Here is a 19,333-nt window from a genome sequence, read left to right on the forward strand (position 1 = left end):
CGCTGCCGGTGCCGAAGACGCGGATCGCGGCCCCGCAGCAGCCCGGGGCGGAGGGAGGAACTACAGCTCCCAGCGCCCCGCGCCGGCGCGGGCAGCCGCAGTCGGAGCCGCCGGCCCGGCCGAGGAGGAGGAGGAGGAGGAGGAGGAGGAGGAGAAGGCAGCGGCGGCGCCGGGCAGGGCATGCGGCGGGGCGGCGGGGCGGCAGGGATGGCGGGGGCGCGGGGGCGCCGGGCCGCGCGGGTGCCCTGCTGCTGCCGCCGCGGCGCCTAGGGCCGGAGCTCGGGGCGCGGGGCCGCCGCGGGGCCGCCAGCATGAAGAAGCAGTTCCACCGCATGCGCCAGCTCGCCAACCAGACCGTGGGCAGGTGAGCCGCAGCCCGGCCCGCACCCGCACCCGCACCCGTCGGGCAGCAGCGCAGCCTGCCGCCGGCGCTGGCACCTGGCCCCCGCGAAGGATGCTGCGCTCGGGGCGGCGGGGGAGAGGAGAGGAGCCGGGCTCGGCTGAGGCGGGTGCCCGGCGGGAGGTTTGCTGGACCCGCCGCCGCCACCGCCGCCGGCGTGAGCTGATGCGCTGCCTGGGCCTGCGTCCAGAGACATGGTTTTGTTTATTGTTGTTGTGTAATTCTCCAAGACTTTGCAGATTTTGTCAAGAGGGAGCGAGAGCGCGGGAGTCATTCCCTCCCCCCTTTCCCAGTGAGACGAGTTTCTTTGCACTGGGGTAGTGGCACAGGGGAAAAGCAGCTGGGAAGATTTCAGAGAGCATTGCAACCCAGAAAGTGCTTCCCCCGCCCCAGCAGCGTGTGCTGCTTGTTGTCAGGATCCTATTCTCCTTTTAACGCCTGGTGCGATGGTCCTGAAAACAATAAATCCATCATTATTCCTGCCCCTCTTGCATGCTGCCAGAAAGGGCCTTCCCGCGCCCACCTTTCCATCACGCTGTCACGGTTTCTCCTTTGTGGTTAGCAGCTCCCAACAGAATGGCCCTGACAGCCTTTGATACCGGTCCTCTGTGACAGCTCTGGTTTGCATTAGCTCATGGAAGTCTTTCTCTCTCTCTCTCTCTTTTTTTTTTAATATCCTTTCCCTCTTCCTCTGTCGACTGCTATGCAGCTCTGAAACACAGTGCTGTGCTGTCCTGCTTCTAGATCCTGATTTAAGAAGGCATTGAAGTATTTTGTTAGTCCTGGCCTTACCACTGTCTAACCTTGTTGATGCGACGGCGCAGTTCAAGGAATAGCACCCAGAGGGCCAAGTCGGATTTTAGGGCCGCATTATGCTAGCGGTTGTGCACATCCACAAATGAAGTACAGTCCCTGCCCCAAGGAGAGCTTAGTCAAGGACTGCTTGATGCAAGGTTCAAAGTTGCAAGAAAAATCCAATCAGATCAGAGTAAGGCTGTCATTGTTATTTATGTCTTAAAGGGGGAGCTATCACTAGAGGGGAAATGAATGACTCACTAATTAGATTTTTACTATGCAAAACCATAGATTGGCTTGGCCCCGTCTGTGTTGTTACTGCACTGAAAAACTCCATGGAAGTTCACAGAGGAAAAATGTGAGCTCCCTGCCCTGGGGGTTTGCAGTCTTAAGCCTGCAGTGATCTGCACAGAAGGATCTCTGAAGCCATTGGCTCTTTGTATGGATGTTGGGATCAACCTGCACAGGTTTCATTACAGAGATCAGGTCCTAAATAGGACACTACAGGGGAAGGTCCTGGGGACCACGGCAGGAAAGGAGCAACAACAACAGGAAAGGATCATATGATGCTCTTGTTACATGTTTGATTGGTCTAGTTTTAGAAGGAGTGCTGAAGATTTTCTGGCAGGAAGGAGAGAGGCATTGTCACAGGGCAGGGGTGAAGGCAGGAGAAGTGAATTTGGAAGAGGTTTTGGAAGGAGTATGAGGTAGCATACCCAGCAGAGTCAGTTCCCTGTAAAATAAGTGGTAGAGGGGATGAGAAATGTATGCTACTGCCCAACCATAAGCATTCAAAAAACATTGGCCAGGCTTAAAAAAACATGATATTTAAAAAATGTATAACTGAGCAATTTTTAATTGTATTTATTTATTGGGATTTAAAAAAAATCCCTTTCTGTCTTTGGAGCTTGCAGTTTTACTTGAGGTCATGTTTTCAGCTTTCCTCTACAGTCAGTTAGATGCTTCATTTTCTTCTTAAGGGATGCAAAGATTTGCAGGTTCTCACGTGACTCGAGGTGCTGGAACGTTCAGAAATGTGCCAGATATCACAAGTCTCATGACAGAATCGCAGGAGTTGGCACCACTGGATTTACTAACATAAATCCACAATTCCCACAGGGTTTAATCTGGATTTGAATTGTGGGCAAAATTCAGTCTACTAAGATGTTTGTGCTGTAATGCCTGAAATAGTGAGCACTAGAAGACTGCATGTATTTACCCAAGTGCTGAAACCCATGTAGCTTGTGGAGTTTAACTGGTGAACAAAGTGTGTGTTGATTTGAAGTGTGCATTTTCGTGACCTCAATTGGAAGAATGCTAAATCATGGCATAGACTCTCTTTGAATTGTCTGGTTGTAGGGTTTCTGTCCTTGCTAATAAAGAGATGTCTTGAAAGGATGCTTGCTTTCTTTGTTGGCCAAGAGCATTCTGTCTGCCCCTGGTTTCTGACAGTGATCCAGGACCTCTTGGTCCAGAGTAAATTTCTTTCCAACTCTGGTTTATTAGGAATTGAGTTATGCTCTAAATTAATGAGGCCTGGCATGTGTTATACCATCCTCTTGTATCCTATCTGACGTGAGTATAGATGTTGCCTGTGTTCATATGAATATCTAATCCTATTATTGTCTTAGCTACAGTGTTGTCTTCTGACCCGCGTTCAAGTATTAAGAAGAGTTGTAATGATTTAATTACCTATCTTGATTACAAACAGATTTAGAGCCTTCACAAGTTAAAAATAAGTAGACCACTCTTTAGGTTTGAATTATTTGGATATATATGTGAGTGTTTGTTCACAGATGACACTGGGCGCATCTACATGTGACACTACATTGCCATAGCGACATAGTGTCCATGGGTATCTATATATGACCAGCAGCTACTTTTCCATAGCAGCATGCTCCTCTTGTAGTGCGCTGCTACGGCGAAGTAGCTGCTAAAAATAACCATGCACCGTGCATATGGGAGGTTACTGCGCCATGCTTTAGTACATCTAAAACGAAGTACTAAAGCCATGGTGCAGTCACAGTGTCACTGTAGGGCAATGTCTAGACACACTCACTGTGTAACAAATAAAAGCAGCAAGAACAGTGGTCACTGAGCCATGGCTCGGACATGTTGGAGATACACCACGTGGATCTGCTTCCTTTGAAACTCTTGAGTCTTATTGATCTCCATGGCAGTGAGGGAGGTGCTTCCTTTTCTAGCAGTCGCAGGTCTCTGGAGGTGCAGATCAGTGAAGCAGTTCATTCAGAAACAGTCCCTTGAGGGCCTTGTTTATATTGTCTGTGGGATGACTTTGGATGAAAGTAGGGTGACTTTGCACCAAATTTGGGGAGGGTGGTGCTGGGGAGGGACTGGAGGTAGAGCTGAGCAGTGCTTAGAAAGGGGATGATCAGGGAGGCGGAAATTCTTTTTGCCGACAGTTAACTATGGGCTTAGGGCAGAGGGGTGCTCTTGATGGTCCTTGGCCACGTCAGAATTTCCTCTCTGCAGGAGAGGTGGTGCCATTTTGGACTTCTAGCAATGTGCATCAGCACTGAGTGGCAAGGACCATTGCTCATTTTGAGAACGCTGTTCCTGGTCCACCTCGACCCTTCTGTCCTTTGGCCTTGTGATTGCCAGGTGATTTCCTTGGCTGTGGGGCTTTTGTTGGCATCCTCTGGAGTTGGGACTGAAATTCATCAGCTCTTCTTGCTCCATGTTGCTGGGATGTGTTTCCAGTCTCCTTCCTCTACACATTGGTGGTTCAGAGCTGTTGTCCCAACAACAGTTGCTTGTTTTAATTGACTATATTTTGAGGTAGCAGGATTTTTCCCACTGTCTTGGGTGAAGGCAGCCCTCTCCTCATTGCTTTGTTTGGTATTCTGCTGCAGTTTCTTAGCATATATGTAACTTGTATGTTTCTGAGGGCTCTTTTTGGACCCAAATTTATCCTTAAGTAGTGAGCCTGATCCTCAGATGGTATAGACAGCTTTGGTACCATTCATTTCAGTAGATCTGAGGATCTGGTTGGTAAATCATAATTACTGAGGTGTTTTGTTCAGCCTTGTTAATGGGACACATGGGTCTTTGCTTGGCTGCCCTCAACTGCTTTCCCAGGTCTTGGAGGGGAAAGCTTTCTAACCATTAGATGCTGGAGAACATATGAGAGGTCTGGGCTCTTGAGTACTATTCCCAGCTTCAGGCTGAGGTTGTAACTGGGAGGCTGCTGCAGATCAGAAATCCTGGGCTCCCTTTCTGGTTCTGGGAGGGAACGGACAGCATCAGCAAACCTATACATCTAACGATTTCTTTCTGAAAGACATCATGACCTTGTGCAACTTTTCAGTTCACCCATGTGTAAAATGAGGCAGCTGACACTTGGTTGCCTCCTGAGGTGGAGGTGCGAGTTGCTGGAGGATGCAATTTGCAGGTAAATATAAACAGCAGTGAGTGGAAGTGATGAGGCTTAAACTCAGGACATCCCTGGCTTCCAGGTCAGTGCACCTTCCCTTAGGCTAGTGGGTGCTTGGGGCATCCATCTCTCTTTTCTGATGCCAGGAGCCTCATTTACCTATTTTATGGCACATGTGAGAGCTCTCGGCTTGGCCTGTGACAGTGAGTCTGTTCCTGGTCAAGATGGTCCCTCCTGGCTCTTCTGTTTCCAGACGGACTGGAGCTACAAGCTGTCCTCAAGGAAGAGGGCTAACCCTGTGGTCTGTGGTTAGTTTATACCACAGATGCTGGATCATTTGGAGGGCAACAGCTAGGGTTTTCAGCAAACAGAAAGGATAAACTCCAGTAGTGCATAGTTCCCTGGTCTCTGGAAGTCCTGGGCTCCATTGCTGTCATGCTGTGCGGGTGTTAGAGCATGGTTAAAAGCATCCCGATACTTGACATCCTTTGCTTTTTAGGATTGCTCTGGGTGGATCTCACTTGCCCGTTCTTTCTCCCTCTTCCTCTCTCCTTCCTGTGCTGAGTGGGCTTGTGTAGGCCATGGCATTTCAAGTGAGGATGCGCCCTGCAGTTACACAATGGCACTGACATACATTTGTGCTGTTCTCTCTCCCTCCCCCCTTCCTGAGAGCAGCCTAACATTTTAGTTGTCTTCTGACTGCTGCTTTGCACTGAGCAGACATCTCCACCCAGCTGTAAATAAAGAATAATAAATAAGAAGGACACAGACTAGAATTTTTGTTTCCTTAGGGTAGCTAACTCATGAGGAACAAATGAAAGATTTGCATCTTAACCCTCCTGCCCCTTGCATCCCTGGATCCGCAATGCCTTACCTTCTCGCCAACCACAACATCCCACTGACTACCAGTATCCTGGACTACCCTTAACTCTCCGCCCATCTCCTGTCCCAGGAATCCTACACACAGACAGGACAGTGGCCCATGTTCTGAAACAGAGCGGATGCAAGGATCTGTTTCTTGGTTCCCCACTGCTCCTTTAGATATGCATATGAAAGTTGTCACTTCAGTTGTTTGTGGGGAAAGAACAATATTATGCCAGAGAGATGACAGGAGAAGAAGCTGGTTTAACTTGATTTCAGTCCTTCGAGCAATGTTTGTACCAGAAAGAAATTTAATCTCCTCTGGAGACTAGTGATTCCTTTCCCCCTCCCTTCATGTAGGTTTTAGGGGGAATAAAGGATAATCTGTATTGGGAGGTAAGCTTCAATAGATTTACATCAGAACATGCCTAGGAGTACCTGGTCGTGTTTGCCTTTCAGCCTAGAAGTTAAAGTTAGAAACAGAAGTGTGTCAATAAGAGAACAACCACGTTGTTGCCTCTGCTCTTACAAAAGCTTTCCTTAGCAGTTGCCCTATGAAACAGCCATGATTTGACAGCAGCCCTCAAGGTTTTGAATAGTGCAGGAATGAAACTGGCCGACTGGTCAATTCATTCTGGTGCAGCCGGAAAAAGCTTATGGACAGCAGTGGAGGCACCCAGTCTGCCTGCAGACTCAGTCAAGCAGCTTTGCATCAATTCCTGTTGGAAGGCCAGTTTCACAGCATGAATCTTGGAGGCTTAATTATTTTTTTTAAACGATGCCTAATTTTTTAGAAGCTGATGGTTTGGGCTTCCATCTTTGCAAAGGAAAGAGGTGATTTTTTCAGCTTTTCCTTTAGCTACCTAGAGTACTCTCTAATAAATATATTGGAAATGTGATAGCTGTACTTCCACTTGAGGAGACTTCCAAATGCCACAGGCTACCCTACAAGTGATGGCTTCTGGGGATTGCAAGGGCTTGTCCTTGAAATAGAAACAGATTTCCCTAGCTATCATTTTAAAGTGCAGCGTTCCCTTTTCTAGCTTTGTTAACAGGACACTGGCCTGTGCCTGGATTTTTTATAATTACAATTCAATTAGCCTGTAGTTCTGCATCTACTAAGGGGGATGCTAAGCATCTTTCTTTCCAGCTATATGAAAGGGACAATTAAACCCTCCTTATGTAGTCATAGCTGGAAACTACAGGAAGTGTTCTCCTGTGGTGGTAGGGCACATGGCAAAGCTTGCTCAGAAGGTTGAAGGTTTCTCTCATTGCAAACACAAGGATGGGACAGTTGCTGGGGAGCTGTGTGTGTATGTTGGTGGGTGAGACAGGAAGCCAAGAAAAAGTAATTGGAGAGCATTTGTGGGAGTGCCTCTGAGAAGGAGCAGAGTGACAGTGCTTCTTAGGGCACAAGACTGGTTGGAGAGCCAAGGTTAGAACGGCAAACAAGGAAACTGCCCTGCTGGTGTTTCTCCATATTGCTTTAGGAAATAGGACTCTGTGTTTCTTGTAAATAAAGAAGATCATGTTAAGAAGATGTTGACTTCTGCCATCAGTTTCCCCTTCTGATAGTAATATCCCACCAAATATTGACTAATTATTAGGGCTATGGGTAACAGCATTTTGTCCGTGCATAGCCTCTGCTCTCCAAGGTCTTCCAAGCACTTTGCAGGCATGAACTAAACCCTTTGCACAGCTGTAGGGACATATTGTCACACCAGACTTGCAGTCCCTCTTGCTATTCCATGCTGTCCTGCAATTCTGCTGATTAGAGACCGTGTTGCTTATCTTGCATGCGTTGCCAGTTTAAAATAAAAAAGAAACCTTGCCTGTGTTAGTGGTAACACATTCAAGATGAAAGTTGAAAGAATGTTTGAAAAACGGATCCCATTTCTAACACAAATTAAAGCAAAACTCTAAATCTCGGCATCCCTGGGTTTTAGAGAAACCTTAGATCAGGGTTAAAACTATGTTGCTCATTACCATCTCTGTTTCTGCTGTATAAAAGAGAAGTCTGTCAACCGGAGACGCTTTCATTTAAAATACGTTTCAAAGTAATTTAAGATCTCACCTCACCTCCCAAATCCCACTACCAATTATTGGGCACTTGTGGTCCCATTTTCCTGACAAATCTCTTTGGTTGCTTCATGAAAGACCCATATAAAAACATCAGGGGAAACTGACTGGGGGAATGCTGAGACCAGCAATGCCAGTCATTCCTAAATTGAGGTCTGTGGGCTGTGGATGGTCTGTGAAGTCTATCGTATGTGGTCTGCAGGCTGCATAGGGCTCTCTTCCTCTTCTCAGTTGGGGAAGCACATGCTCGGGGGGACTTGGTGGTAGCCTATAAATACATCAGGGGTGTGCATCAGGATCTGGGGGTGCGTGTTCCCCTGAGCACCCCAAGGGTTGACAAGGTCCAATAGTCACAAACTTCTGCAAGACCATTTTAGGCTGGACGTAAGAAAAAACTTCTTTACTGTCAGTCCCCAGGACCTGGAATAGACTCCCCCCAGAGGTGGTGCAAGCACCTTACTTGGACTCTTTTAAGAAACTTTTGGATGCTTATCTTGCTGGGATCCTTTGACCCTAGCTGACTTCCTGCCCTTTGGGCAGGGGGCTGGACCCAATGATCTTATGAGGTCCCTTCCAATCCTAATGTTTATGAATCTACGGAAGTTGATGCCAAGTGTTCATGCTGGTCAACACGAAGTGAAGAGAATTGACAATGGTCTGTCAGTCCAAAATGTTTGGGAATTGCTGGGCTATAGGATTATGCCACGTGCCTAGAATAAACAAACTGTAAACGGGGAAGGGAAAAATGTTTATTTCACAGCTGCCTTTCACTTAAACCAAAGTGTTACATGCAGCGAAAGCAAGTACAATGTCCCATTTCTCTCAGAAAACCGTGAGACTTACAGGATCCAATTCAGATCTGGGCCCCATTGTGGTTGGCGCTGCACAGCCACGTGAAAGACAACAGGGTACTCCTTTCAACTTCTTTTTTCATTGCATCCATCCTGCCAAGTGAAAATTTCCCAGGTTTGGGCTGGTACGGGGTGCTGTGTTTGATTTGCATCATTGCAAGGGAATACTTACATTTACTTACTCAGGTTGTTGGACAGCAGGTGCTAGCACAGATACATCAGCATGGATAAGGCATGACACTCCACTGCCAGAAGTGGGCTGTGTAGAAGTGTTGCCAGCAGATCCTTGCCCAGAACAGCACTGAAGGATGCTGTTGCTTGCTTAAACAGAGGGCTGTGGATGGTAAACTCTTTGGGGCCAGGCTTGTCTTTTCAGTGTTTAACGTGGGGCTTCACTTGCTGACTGAGGCCTTTAGATGCAGTAATAGCATTGTTTTGGAACAGTGGTTTTCAACCTTTTTTTCATTTGTGGACCCTAAAAAACTTTGAATGTAAGTGTGGGTATTCACATACGTCTGATTGATCAGTCATCTTTCGCAAACCCCTTAAACCACTGATTTAGACTACAACCAGAAGCACCTGAGTGTCCCCTACTACTGAGGATCTCTCATGCATTTTGCAGCAGTCCTGTATTTAGGGCCTTGTCATGTGTTACACTTAGGACTTGTTTTATTTAGATTATAATAAGCATTGCTATAAGTCTGAAACTTTTTTCAACAGTCGTATACTAATACTTGCTACGATCGAAATAAAACACATCCTAAGTGACGGCGCCCTTGAAGACTCTGATGCGATGCAGTGCACTGCAGGGGCTGGGAGCAACAAACAGCTGTTTGTTGGTCCCAGCACCGGAGTCTTCTGATAGCATTACCTCCATGGAGCAGTCAAACATTAGCTCAATGTGTGTTAGGTAACACGATCTGGAGATGCTCCCCTCTGGAAAAGTCCTAACTTTGCTACACCGCAATGTTACTTAGCATGCATTTTAGTGCTTGGACACTAACGTTTCAAGTGCAGTTAACACGTTGTAAGTGTAATGTGTGACAAGGCCCTTAGCGCTTTAGAGCAGGGAAAGCAGAGCCCTTTATTTGCAAATCCTGCCTGTCTTCCTAGAAAAGATGGTTAGGAGTCATTTTTCTTGGTCTCTCTAGGGTTCTGTCCCGTCTCACTCTGTGATGCCCCTGTGAACCAACGCTTAATTAGCATCAGGGATCATTTTTTTTTGTACAATGGCTCCCCTACTAAGTGCCATCCCTGAGAGTGGGTGCTTTCGTGGTCTGCACTGGGAGCCACATCCAGCCACTGTGCTGGATGCTCCACCTGAAAACTGTAGAGGAAGTTTGACATACACAAGGGAGATTCATTTTTAGATCAAGGGCTATGCTTCCCCCTTGGGAGCAGCTGTGACGGAGGCAGAACTGAGCCCTGGGGAGAGCAGGAGGCACCACTGTTTCCATCCCTTTGGGTGTCTGCTAGGAGCAAACAGCTTTAAACTCCAGGCAGGAGGAGCACTGCCCTTAGGAGGTTTTGACATGTCTCCTTGCCAGTCTGGTCAGCCAACCCCCCCACTTGCCCTGCTTACTCTGGACCATCCTAGCAGACTGAGATGGTGCAGGCAGTTGGCAGTGCTGTGTCCTTTCCACCCCAAACCCCAGGGAGCGAATTGGTTCCTAAATACTTTTTGGAACCTCCGGAAATGCTTGAATCCAAACCTCGAGGGTGGCAACACTGTTGACTGCTGTCAAGTGACTTCAGGACCTGGTGTATCTGGCTACTGGGTTTCATTTTACTTTTAAAAATATTTAATTCCTACTAAAATGACACACCCCGTTTGTTTGGGCCCAAACTAAGTGGCCTTTGCAACCAGAACCACCCATTTGGAAGCTGTTCTATGAACAGCTTCTGTGTCTGCTTCATTTCTGGGAAATGATGGCATCTCTGTTAGCAAACTGCCATTGAGAATCCTCTGGATATTAATATGCTGCAGTGAAAATGTTGTAACTTGGGCCCACCCATGCTGATCACCAGGACCATCTGAAGCGTTGTCGGGCACCTTAGATGGGATTGGTTAGGGCACTTGGCTGTTTATCAGGAGCTGAAGAAAATAGGACCTAACTTTATGCATGCTAAATTCCAAGCTGTACAATCTGAGAAGAAACCAGGGTGTCAGACATCTGCCTGTTTCCCATGGTCCTGTCGGCAGTGGCCTGCTGGGGGGCGCAGAGCAGGAATAGAGTTCACATGCCTTTTTCCCCTCTCTCTTTCCTTGAGTTTCCCAATCTGTTTGCTACTCTTCCAGTAGAGATAATATCATAAGCAGGGGAATTTAATCCACATGCTGAAAGGAAACCAAGCAATCCACTGCAGAAAGGAAATAAAGATCAAGCAACTGCGGCTCAGATTGTCTCCAAAGGGCTGCAGTGGCACATTTGCAGAGGTGAGATTTCCCTGGCTAATTCTGTCAGCAAACAGGGGAATTGTTATTTATGGAGAGTCAGCATTTAAATCCCCAGCGCGCAGACAGCATGAAGATGGGTGATGAACATAGGTAATTGTACTCACATGAGTGGCTCCCACGATCCTGCATAGCAACACACAGAGGAGGGGTGGAGCTAGGAAGCAGAATTAAACAGACAAGCCTATTGCAATTTTTACTCCGGCAGATCTTCTCTAGACATGTTTTTATGTGCCAGGGTTTTCTGTTCTCCAGCAGCCTGAGCAGACAGAGGGTATTGGGCTGAGGTGTGTAGCCTGCTGTGTGCTTTGAGCAGACCGTGGGGACACAGCAGGATTGAGAAGGACCCTTCAGCCCTTCTCAAGGCCATGCAGAGGAGAAGCAGAGTGCTGATGAGTGTTTGGGTGGCTGTTGTGCTGCATAGTGTTTATCATGTAGTGCCCAAGGGCCAGCTAAGAACGGGACCTGCTAGGCTGAACACTGCACAAGCTGAGCGTTGAACAGCCTGCACACAGTCACAGTGCATGAGACAGGGAGGGAGAGCTAAACCCTGCTGGCAGGCAGAGCAGGGGCATGGAGGCAAATGGCACAATACTGCCACAGCTGGATTTTTTTTCTTAGGTTGAGGTTTAGTTGGAAGAGAATTGGCTAGGTGTGGAGAGAAAAGGTGTGGGGGCAGACCAAGGAGAAAAGGGCCAACTGGAGCAAAGCTGAGGGGACGAGACTGGGAGGGAGTTGGAACTACAGCTCTTGGCAGCGGCAGAGTTCTTGGGATGGTGGAAGACCTCCGCTTGCGCTGCTAGACCACTGGCCCACACTGCCAGACCCTCTGCCTGGCTCCTGCAGTTTTTTCCCAAGCCTCTCGAGCTAGGGACACAAATTACACAAACTAGTTTAAGTGCTCAGAAACTGGTTTAAACCTGTGACAGAACAGAAGTTTAGTGCACATAAACCAATTTCAATATGGCTGAAACTGGTTTAAGATAAAGCTGCTTGAATGTAGTACCAGACTTAACTGATTTGGGTCAAAATGAAACTTCTGTCTCAGACCCCTTCCTGGTTCAAGTTAAATCACAGTGCCCCAGCATCCCTACATGCTTTCCAGCCCTGGGCTGGGCTGTGCTGTCTGCTCCAGAAGAGGAGGGTGGATGGGGGGAGGCAGGGACTGCTTCCCTCCCCCCCCAGCACACCCCAGCTGGAGTCTGGGACCAGGGAGGTGGGTTAAACTTCCCTTTCCCTAAGTACAGAGCTGCCCAGCTAAAAACTTCCTACTGGCTGTGATTGTGGACTACAAATCTCAGAAGCACCTAGAAGCAGGAATAGGAAGTGATAAGCAACCTTGCAGAGTCCTGCTGTTGTGATTCTGGACTGCAAATCCCAGAGACCTTGGGGCAGCAGGAGGAGGAAGCGAACACAGCCCATGCTGGCTACATGCCAAAGAGCTGTGCTCTAGCGTTCTCCTGCTTCTGGCCTGAGCCACTGCAGCTATGTGGCTGCATTTTCTGAATCAAAACTGAATGTCTGTCCAGTTTTTTCTCAGTTTAATCTCTGCAGTTTAGACTAACCTGCAAAGGCTGAATGGATTCAGTGTGGGGCTTTTTGACTGTGTATACTTAGCCTTGGTGAGGCCCAGGGTAGGCACAACCAATGTCCTAGTGACTTCAGAGTTGGGAAAGGGGCTCCCTTTCACAACTTAATGAACGCAGTGGAAATGGTGGTCATGGAAAGTTAATGACTGCGCATCTTCACCTACCCAGCAGTTCCCAAGATGCCTGTCATGCTGCTCTTGGAGATTTGGACTTCTACCCCTTATTGGAGCCTTAGATTCTTGCCACCCAGCCTTTTCAGCTGTGCTTTGATTACACCTAGTGGCACCCTGATGTTTACAGGGCACCATATTTCAGCTAACTCTTAATAAGCCTGCCTGCTCTTGTTATGGCTGGTAATACATTTCCAGTAAAACCTTCCACCTCTTTGTCAAGCGGGCTTGTTTGTTTCATTCTTCTTTAAAACAAGAGTGAACATAAGCCAAAGAATTTGAGGCCTGCCGTGCGCTAGGTCTATGATTCACGTTGACACCAGCACCTGTTGGCTACCCAGCTTCCTGATCTTACCATTAGACCCCTTTACACAACTTGGCCAGAGTCCCCTACTTGTCATTAGCCTATGACACGGGGAGTTCATTCTGCGCATGCACTACTGAAAGTTCACCCTGGCTTGACATATCGTTGGATTTATTTGTGCCACTGGGCTTCAGATTTAACTAACCGGTCATTCTTTCTGATACACATCACTTCTCTCAGTGCCTCCTGCCCGTTGCTGCCCTCAGAGACCCTACTTAGCATCCTGCTTATTGTAGCATGACATAATTGTTAAGTTCTGAGTATTACAGGGTCTGTGTGTGTCTTTAAAGAAAAATAGAATTATACTCTCTTCTTGTTAGGATTAATGCACACTGGCTGCCTGCTGCACTAAATCCTATTGCAATTACATCCCTTCCAGTACCTTTTACCAGTTAAGAAATAAAAGGGAAAAAAAGAAGTTAATGAGAGTAGGGCATAGGGAACATTGGTTAAATCAGGGGTGTCAAACTCATCTGGCCCGGTGCGCTGGATGAGTGGTGCAGGACCAGTTCATGGGCTGGATGAATGGGGAAAGGCCAGATTGTGTGCCAGTGCCCTTGATGCCGATTCCAGCTGGTCTAGGACCTGTCCTGCCAGTTGCAGAATGGGTACCGCCAGTCCTGGAGCGAGTATCATAGGAGCTGAATCCAGCATGCAAGTGGGGTGGGAGAGGGGACTGGCCCACATGAGTGCTGAGTGTGTCCCGTACCAGCCAGGGTGAGCTTGTATCCCAAGTCCTGTGCATGGGCCTAATCCAGTGTGTGATGCACATGGTGTGTGGGTCAACTTGAGACTCTGGAGCAGCACAGGGGCCAGATGATGGGGCTCTGGAGGCTGGATCCAGCCCACAGATCAAATCTTTGAAACCTCTGGCTTAAACTAACGTAGATGAAGTCTGGGTTCTAAGTCGTGCTCCGATGTGTATTTTGATATGTGACCTTGGGGAGGTCACTTCACCTCTTTGATCTGTAAAGTAGCAATACTGTTTACATCCTTCATCATGGGGGAGGTGATTGGGAAGTTAAATCAATACATGGCTATAAAGTATTTTGAAGATGCTCTGTATAAAGCACTACGTATTTTTACTGCTTTATTCTCTTTGCACTGTTAATGTTGTCTTGAGGACTTTATTGAGCTTTCTCTCAAGGTCTTTTAGTCAGTCCTGTACATGGTCATCTCTAGGAATCCTGGTTTTCTCTGTTTAAAAATGGCAAGTTCTCTGATAAAAAAAATCTCAAATTCTCTGATTAAAACCCCCCAAATCCTCATTTTTCCATGATTAAATGAAATGCCACTATATATAAAGGAATCAGTTGAACACAATGTTTTATTGATATATTTACCATTTTAAAGCAGTTTGGAAGCCCACCAGTGCCTCAATCAGTATAATGAAATAAATTCTAAATACCTATACATTTTGGCATTTTAGTTTGGGATTTTTATCATGGAAAATAAGAGCTTCCTCTGTCCCCTTCATTTACCAGGATGTGGGTCCAGCTGCGGCTGTTGCCCCCCACTGCTTTGTGGTGCTGAGCAGCCCTGATATGCTGGTGTGCTGCCCATGCCATGGCCCCTCACTCCCAGACTACAGCCGCCAAGCCCTGCTGTTGCCTCTCACTCCCAACCCACAGCCCCTTGGCCCTGGTGGTGCCCCTCACTTGCCATTCACAGTCCCCTGGCCCGGTTGGTGCCCCTCACTCCTGACCCACAGCTCCCCCGGCCCTGCCGGTGCCCCCCACCCATAGCTGCCCGCGCTATGGGGCCAGGGACCTGGGGCCTCAGCCCCCTGCCCTCCCCAGCAACACCCAAGCCCTGGCTGCTGCTGGTGGGAGGCAGTGGCTGCTGCAGTGGAGCAGAGTGCAGAGCCCGGCTCCCCATCCTGCGTGGGCAGCATGGCTGGAGTTGGAGCCTGGGGGGGAACCAGGTGCAGGCTCAGGGCTCCCCGTCTTGCTGCCCTCTGCCCAGGGTCCTCCGCACCAGCAGGGAGCCCCAAGCCTGCAGCAGGTAGCCTGCATCACAAATCTGGGGGAGCACATGCCCCCCGTGTCTGCCCCCCACCCCCCCCAATGAGTGCGCACAGTGGTGGGGAGCCAGCTCCCCCATCACCCCTGGCCACGCTGTCCTGCTCCCCAGCCAGGCCCGGCAGCCACACATTCTAGCCCTAAGCCCTAGGCCCTGCACACTGCCCTGGCTGGGCAGTGTCCCCAGCCCCAGGCATAGCCCTGCCCAACTCCCTCCTTCCCTAACTATGGGGACCTCAACTCTCCCCCCCCCTGCCCCCCCCCTCACCCCTCTTACCTGTGGGGAGCTGCAGGAGCTGCTCCCTACACTGCCTGACTGGCATGTGCATGTGCACATGCATGTGGCACCCGCTGCCTGATCACACTCCTCCTGCTCCCCCCCCAGCCTCTTGCAGGCTGGAACTGCTACCTTGCAAGTGGAAACCTGCCATTTCCCATGTTTTTCTCCTTTAAAGGAGAAAAATCTGTATTTTTCTCCTTAAAATGAGAAAAATCTGTGTTTTACCTCATTTGTCTGTGGCAATCAAAAAACTGGATCCCTGGTCATCTCTGTGTTTACTAAGTTACAAAATGTTGGAGATACTGGGAAAATCTGCTGAATTCCTTGATCAAAATAGCTCCATAAAATTGGCCCAAGTTTTGTCTCAGTCAGTAAGAAAATGGAAACTTCATGCAGATTGGTGTTTCTGGATTTCCAAATGGCCTGGAAGGCAATTGTGAATATATTTGAGGAATATGGGCCTCGACATATTTTGCCTACTTTTTTTCCCCTTCTCTCTGTCCTTGTTGACTAATATCTGCCGGTCCAGGCCCTCCACCTGATCTAAAGATTAATTTTCCAAGGGCTGGAAGAGATTGTGCCATTACTGTGTGAATCATTGTGACATTGTTTTAAGAACATGTAAACTTTCTCATGGTTCTCGAAGCAGGTGCTAACATTTAGGCAATAAATTACTAGTTCTTAAATCAAATAATTTACTCCACTTGTATTTGCTGGTTCTCTTCTCCATAGTGTAGGATGTAGACTTTGCCTAACAAAAAATAAGTGCAGAGGATGGAGGGTTGAAAAACGTAATCCTCAGGGATTTTGACAGGGATTTTTAAAAGTGATACATGATATTGGGATTGTCAGTTTTTTGTGAGGCCACTCTTTTTCAGACCACCTTACAGTGTCTCAAATTGCCTCTTCCTCCCCCCACTCAAATCACTAATCACTTTAGAGATAAGCCAATTTAGTTTAGGAGTTGGGGTTTCCTGCTGGCAGGATGGGTGTGAGGTTGGTGCAGAGACTGGGGAAGTACAAGTTCCCTTCAGCATTTAGAAAGCAGATGGGATAGATGTTTATATCTTCTTATAAGCAGACAGTGATGACAAAACTGGTGCTGAAATATTAATAGAGAAATATGAGTATTTTGTTCCCCAAGCTGAACATAAATTAGAGTTTCTCTTGGCAATAGAGCCCAGAGCCTGGGGAGACACGAGCAGCACTTGCAGTGGGTCTGTATGAATAATCAGATGCTTGTGAGCGTGCAGAAGATAAACAGGAACACAAGAGGGATGTGCCTGTCACTGGAATTTCAGATAAATGACTTGCCAGCATCTGCTTTACAATCTGACCTGACTTTCCAGAGTATGCTACCGAGCGAGCAAAACATATGAACAGCTAAACTCTTGATCAACTGGTCACGAGCAGAGGAGGGAGCATGGTATGGGACAGTGGTTGTCAACCTTTTTAAACTCCAGGCACCACTCGAGACTTGGAGAACCCCTCATTGGACTCAAGGCACCCCTCGGAAAATGCCAGCTCTTAGTTTTCACTCAGTTTTTAACTCAGAAAAATAATAGAGCATTTCTTCTGTTACAAACAACTCCAAAAGAAAACACCCCGTCAAAATGTTTTTAACACTGTGGATTCCTGTTTGAAACCTGGATTTATCATGTGAATCATGTTTGCACACCTAACAGCACTGACATTGTGTGGCACCATGCGACACCCTTGAAGGGACCTCAAGGCACGCTAGTTGAGAGGGACTAGAAGAGGCAGATAAGGCATAGCAGATCATCTTAGATTCAAAGGCCTTTATCAGGGGACAGCTTTTGGTGCTGATGGCTTAGTCTGGAAAGCTGGATCGTCAGAGGACAAGAAAAGCCCTCTGGAGATAAAACACCCTCAGCTGCAATCCTAGACAGTCCAAGTGGTGGACTGATCTGGAAGAGGCCTTTTCTAGCCCACAGTGAATATTAAGGCACCGGTTACCTATTCAAAGGAAGTATCTGCAGTAGTTCCACTGAGTCTTGGACGGATGTCCTCTTTTAAGGGGCTGTTTGACTCCTAGCACACCCTTGAGCATGGGACAAATGAGCCATGTTGTTTGGTGACAGGACCTTTTACAATCTAATCTTACATGTGACAGTGAACAAAGGTGATCACAGAACAGGAGGCAGGTAAGGATGAATTGAATGGGATGGCAGTTTCTGTGTACACTTGGAAGCAAATGGCATGCTTTACATTAAATATAGTGACTCAGTGGTTTCTTACAAACTTTGCAGTAGATACAAGGGATTTGGAAGTTTGGAGGAGGTTGGCAGGAGGAGCCTGGTAAGCAGGGACTGAGGTAGTATTTTAGATTAGGTAGGCAACATAGCTGTGATAAAAAAGAACAGAGGAAAGATGCTGAGCCTTGGATCCATGGTGGTAGAGAAGGAGATGTGAAAAAGAAACAAAGTTTGAGATATGGGCAGGAACTGAGTAGATGAGGGTCTTGATGGCAAGGGCAAATGGTCTAAACTTCATGAGCAGAAGCCCTGGGAAAAGTAGCATTTGACTGAGAACCGGAGCAGCTCCTTTGTACAGTGCTCACCTGATAAGGAGAAGCACACCTCCTGCATTCGCTAACTTCGGCTTTCTTGTTTGGGTTGAGCTTCTTAAACTGATTCCTAATGAGCCTGTGTGAAAGCATATGGCTTAGTCTCCTTTTAGTCTTTTGCACCACTTCTGTAAGATCAGTTTAAAAATCACATCTGGAATTAAACCAGTGTGGTAGCCAGGCACCAAGGGAAACTGTAGAGGACCAGGTAGCAAGCAGGGCAAGCCCAGAGCTAGCCTGCAGGTTGAGGAGAGAAAGAGCAGCTTGAAGGAAAATAGCTAGTGAGCCAAATGCACTTGAAAAGGTGATAACAGGCTTACTCTTTAAATTGTAAGTGAAATGCATTTACCAGCAGAGCAGATGACTTGGAAAGCAATTCCTACTGTGAATCCGTCAGCAAGGCTGGCAGCGCAAGCTTAAGAATAGCTGCAGAGAAATCTACTCTGGTGGGAACCTGAGCTCAGCCAGGAATGCCTGAGCAAGCTGAGGAATTCTTTTCAGATGCCCTCTCGCCATGAAATAGTATGTTTCCTTCTCTTGCAAGAAAACAAAGCTTCCTGTTAGTGAAGGAAACATCTCTTGCTTGTGAGAACCAGCTTTACCTAAAATGCTGTAGGTAAAAATCCGTCCAGTGGGCCAAGCGATGTTCTTGTGCACCTGAATGCCTCCACTAGGCCTGATGAAATCACTTTGGATGTATGTAGGCTGTAAAGGAGAACAAGACTTGGCCTGATAGCTGGGCTCGGTGGCGTGTGTGAAGGGAAGGCGCATGAGTCCTGAATAATGTTGGCCTCCCTGCACTGCACTCTTTGAAATCAGAGGCCTGCTCCTTAAACTGCATGGGGCCACCCCAAGCTGACTGTATCTTTCTGATTTGCTAGCTAAGTGAGTAGCCCTGGTGACTATTTTATGGTTGGCCTCAATTTTTTATGATAAAGTGACATAAACTCTTTGAAAATCCAGTGGAGCTGGACAAACCCTTCAGGATATGGCAAGTTTTCATATTTTGGAAAGATCATAATGAAACTGTGTTTTATGGTATGGCCCCAGCTAGGAAAGCAACTATAAAAATGTTAATCTGGGCTATCATGTTTGTTTCCCAATGATTCCAGATCTGTGCCCAGGGGTGACGCGTAGGGGGTGCATATGGGTGCACGTGCACCCCCTGAGTGTGGCGGTGCACCCCTTACAAAAGGACACCACCGACACTGTCGGTGGCGCCTGCGGGCGGTGACTGCGCGCCACCTACCACCATTGGCAGCGTCTGCAGGCAGTCCAAAATCGCCACTGGCTGATGCTGCTCCCGGTGGTGCCTGCGGGTGGTCACCAACCCCTGGTCAATGCTTGCCATCCCTCGCCGACAGTGCCAGCAGTGTCTGCGGGAGGTCCCAGCTTACCGCTGCTGGGCTTCTGTTGCCGCCAGCGCAGCCATGCCCCCCCAGCTGCTGGGGGCACGCACCATTTATGTCTATGCCATTTATACATGA

At 47.9% G+C, this 19,333-nt stretch overlaps 1 protein-coding gene across 11 annotated transcripts in view; it reads left to right on the forward strand.

Moving 5' to 3' along the window:
• The first annotated feature begins 215 nt into the window (after positions 1–215).
• The window catches only part of ARHGAP44 (Rho GTPase activating protein 44), a 180,063-nt gene continuing 160,945 nt past the window's right edge, over positions 216–19,333 (forward strand). For 6 of the 11 annotated variants that reach the window (XM_019485731.2, XM_019485734.2, XM_006267282.4 and 3 more), the window contains exon 1: positions 217–364. In XM_019485731.2, coding sequence (XP_019341276.1) covers positions 312–364 — 53 coding nt within the window. In that variant the 5' untranslated portion in view covers positions 217–311. Of the gene's footprint in view, positions 365–19,333 lie in introns of all 11 variants that reach the window. The other 5 variants (XM_019485737.2, XM_019485738.2, XM_019485736.2 and 2 more) reach the window with 4 other exon arrangements.

This window comes from Alligator mississippiensis, chromosome 8, assembly GCF_030867095.1.
Source record: "Alligator mississippiensis isolate rAllMis1 chromosome 8, rAllMis1, whole genome shotgun sequence".
NCBI classification, from domain to species: Eukaryota; Metazoa; Chordata; order Crocodylia; family Alligatoridae; genus Alligator; species Alligator mississippiensis.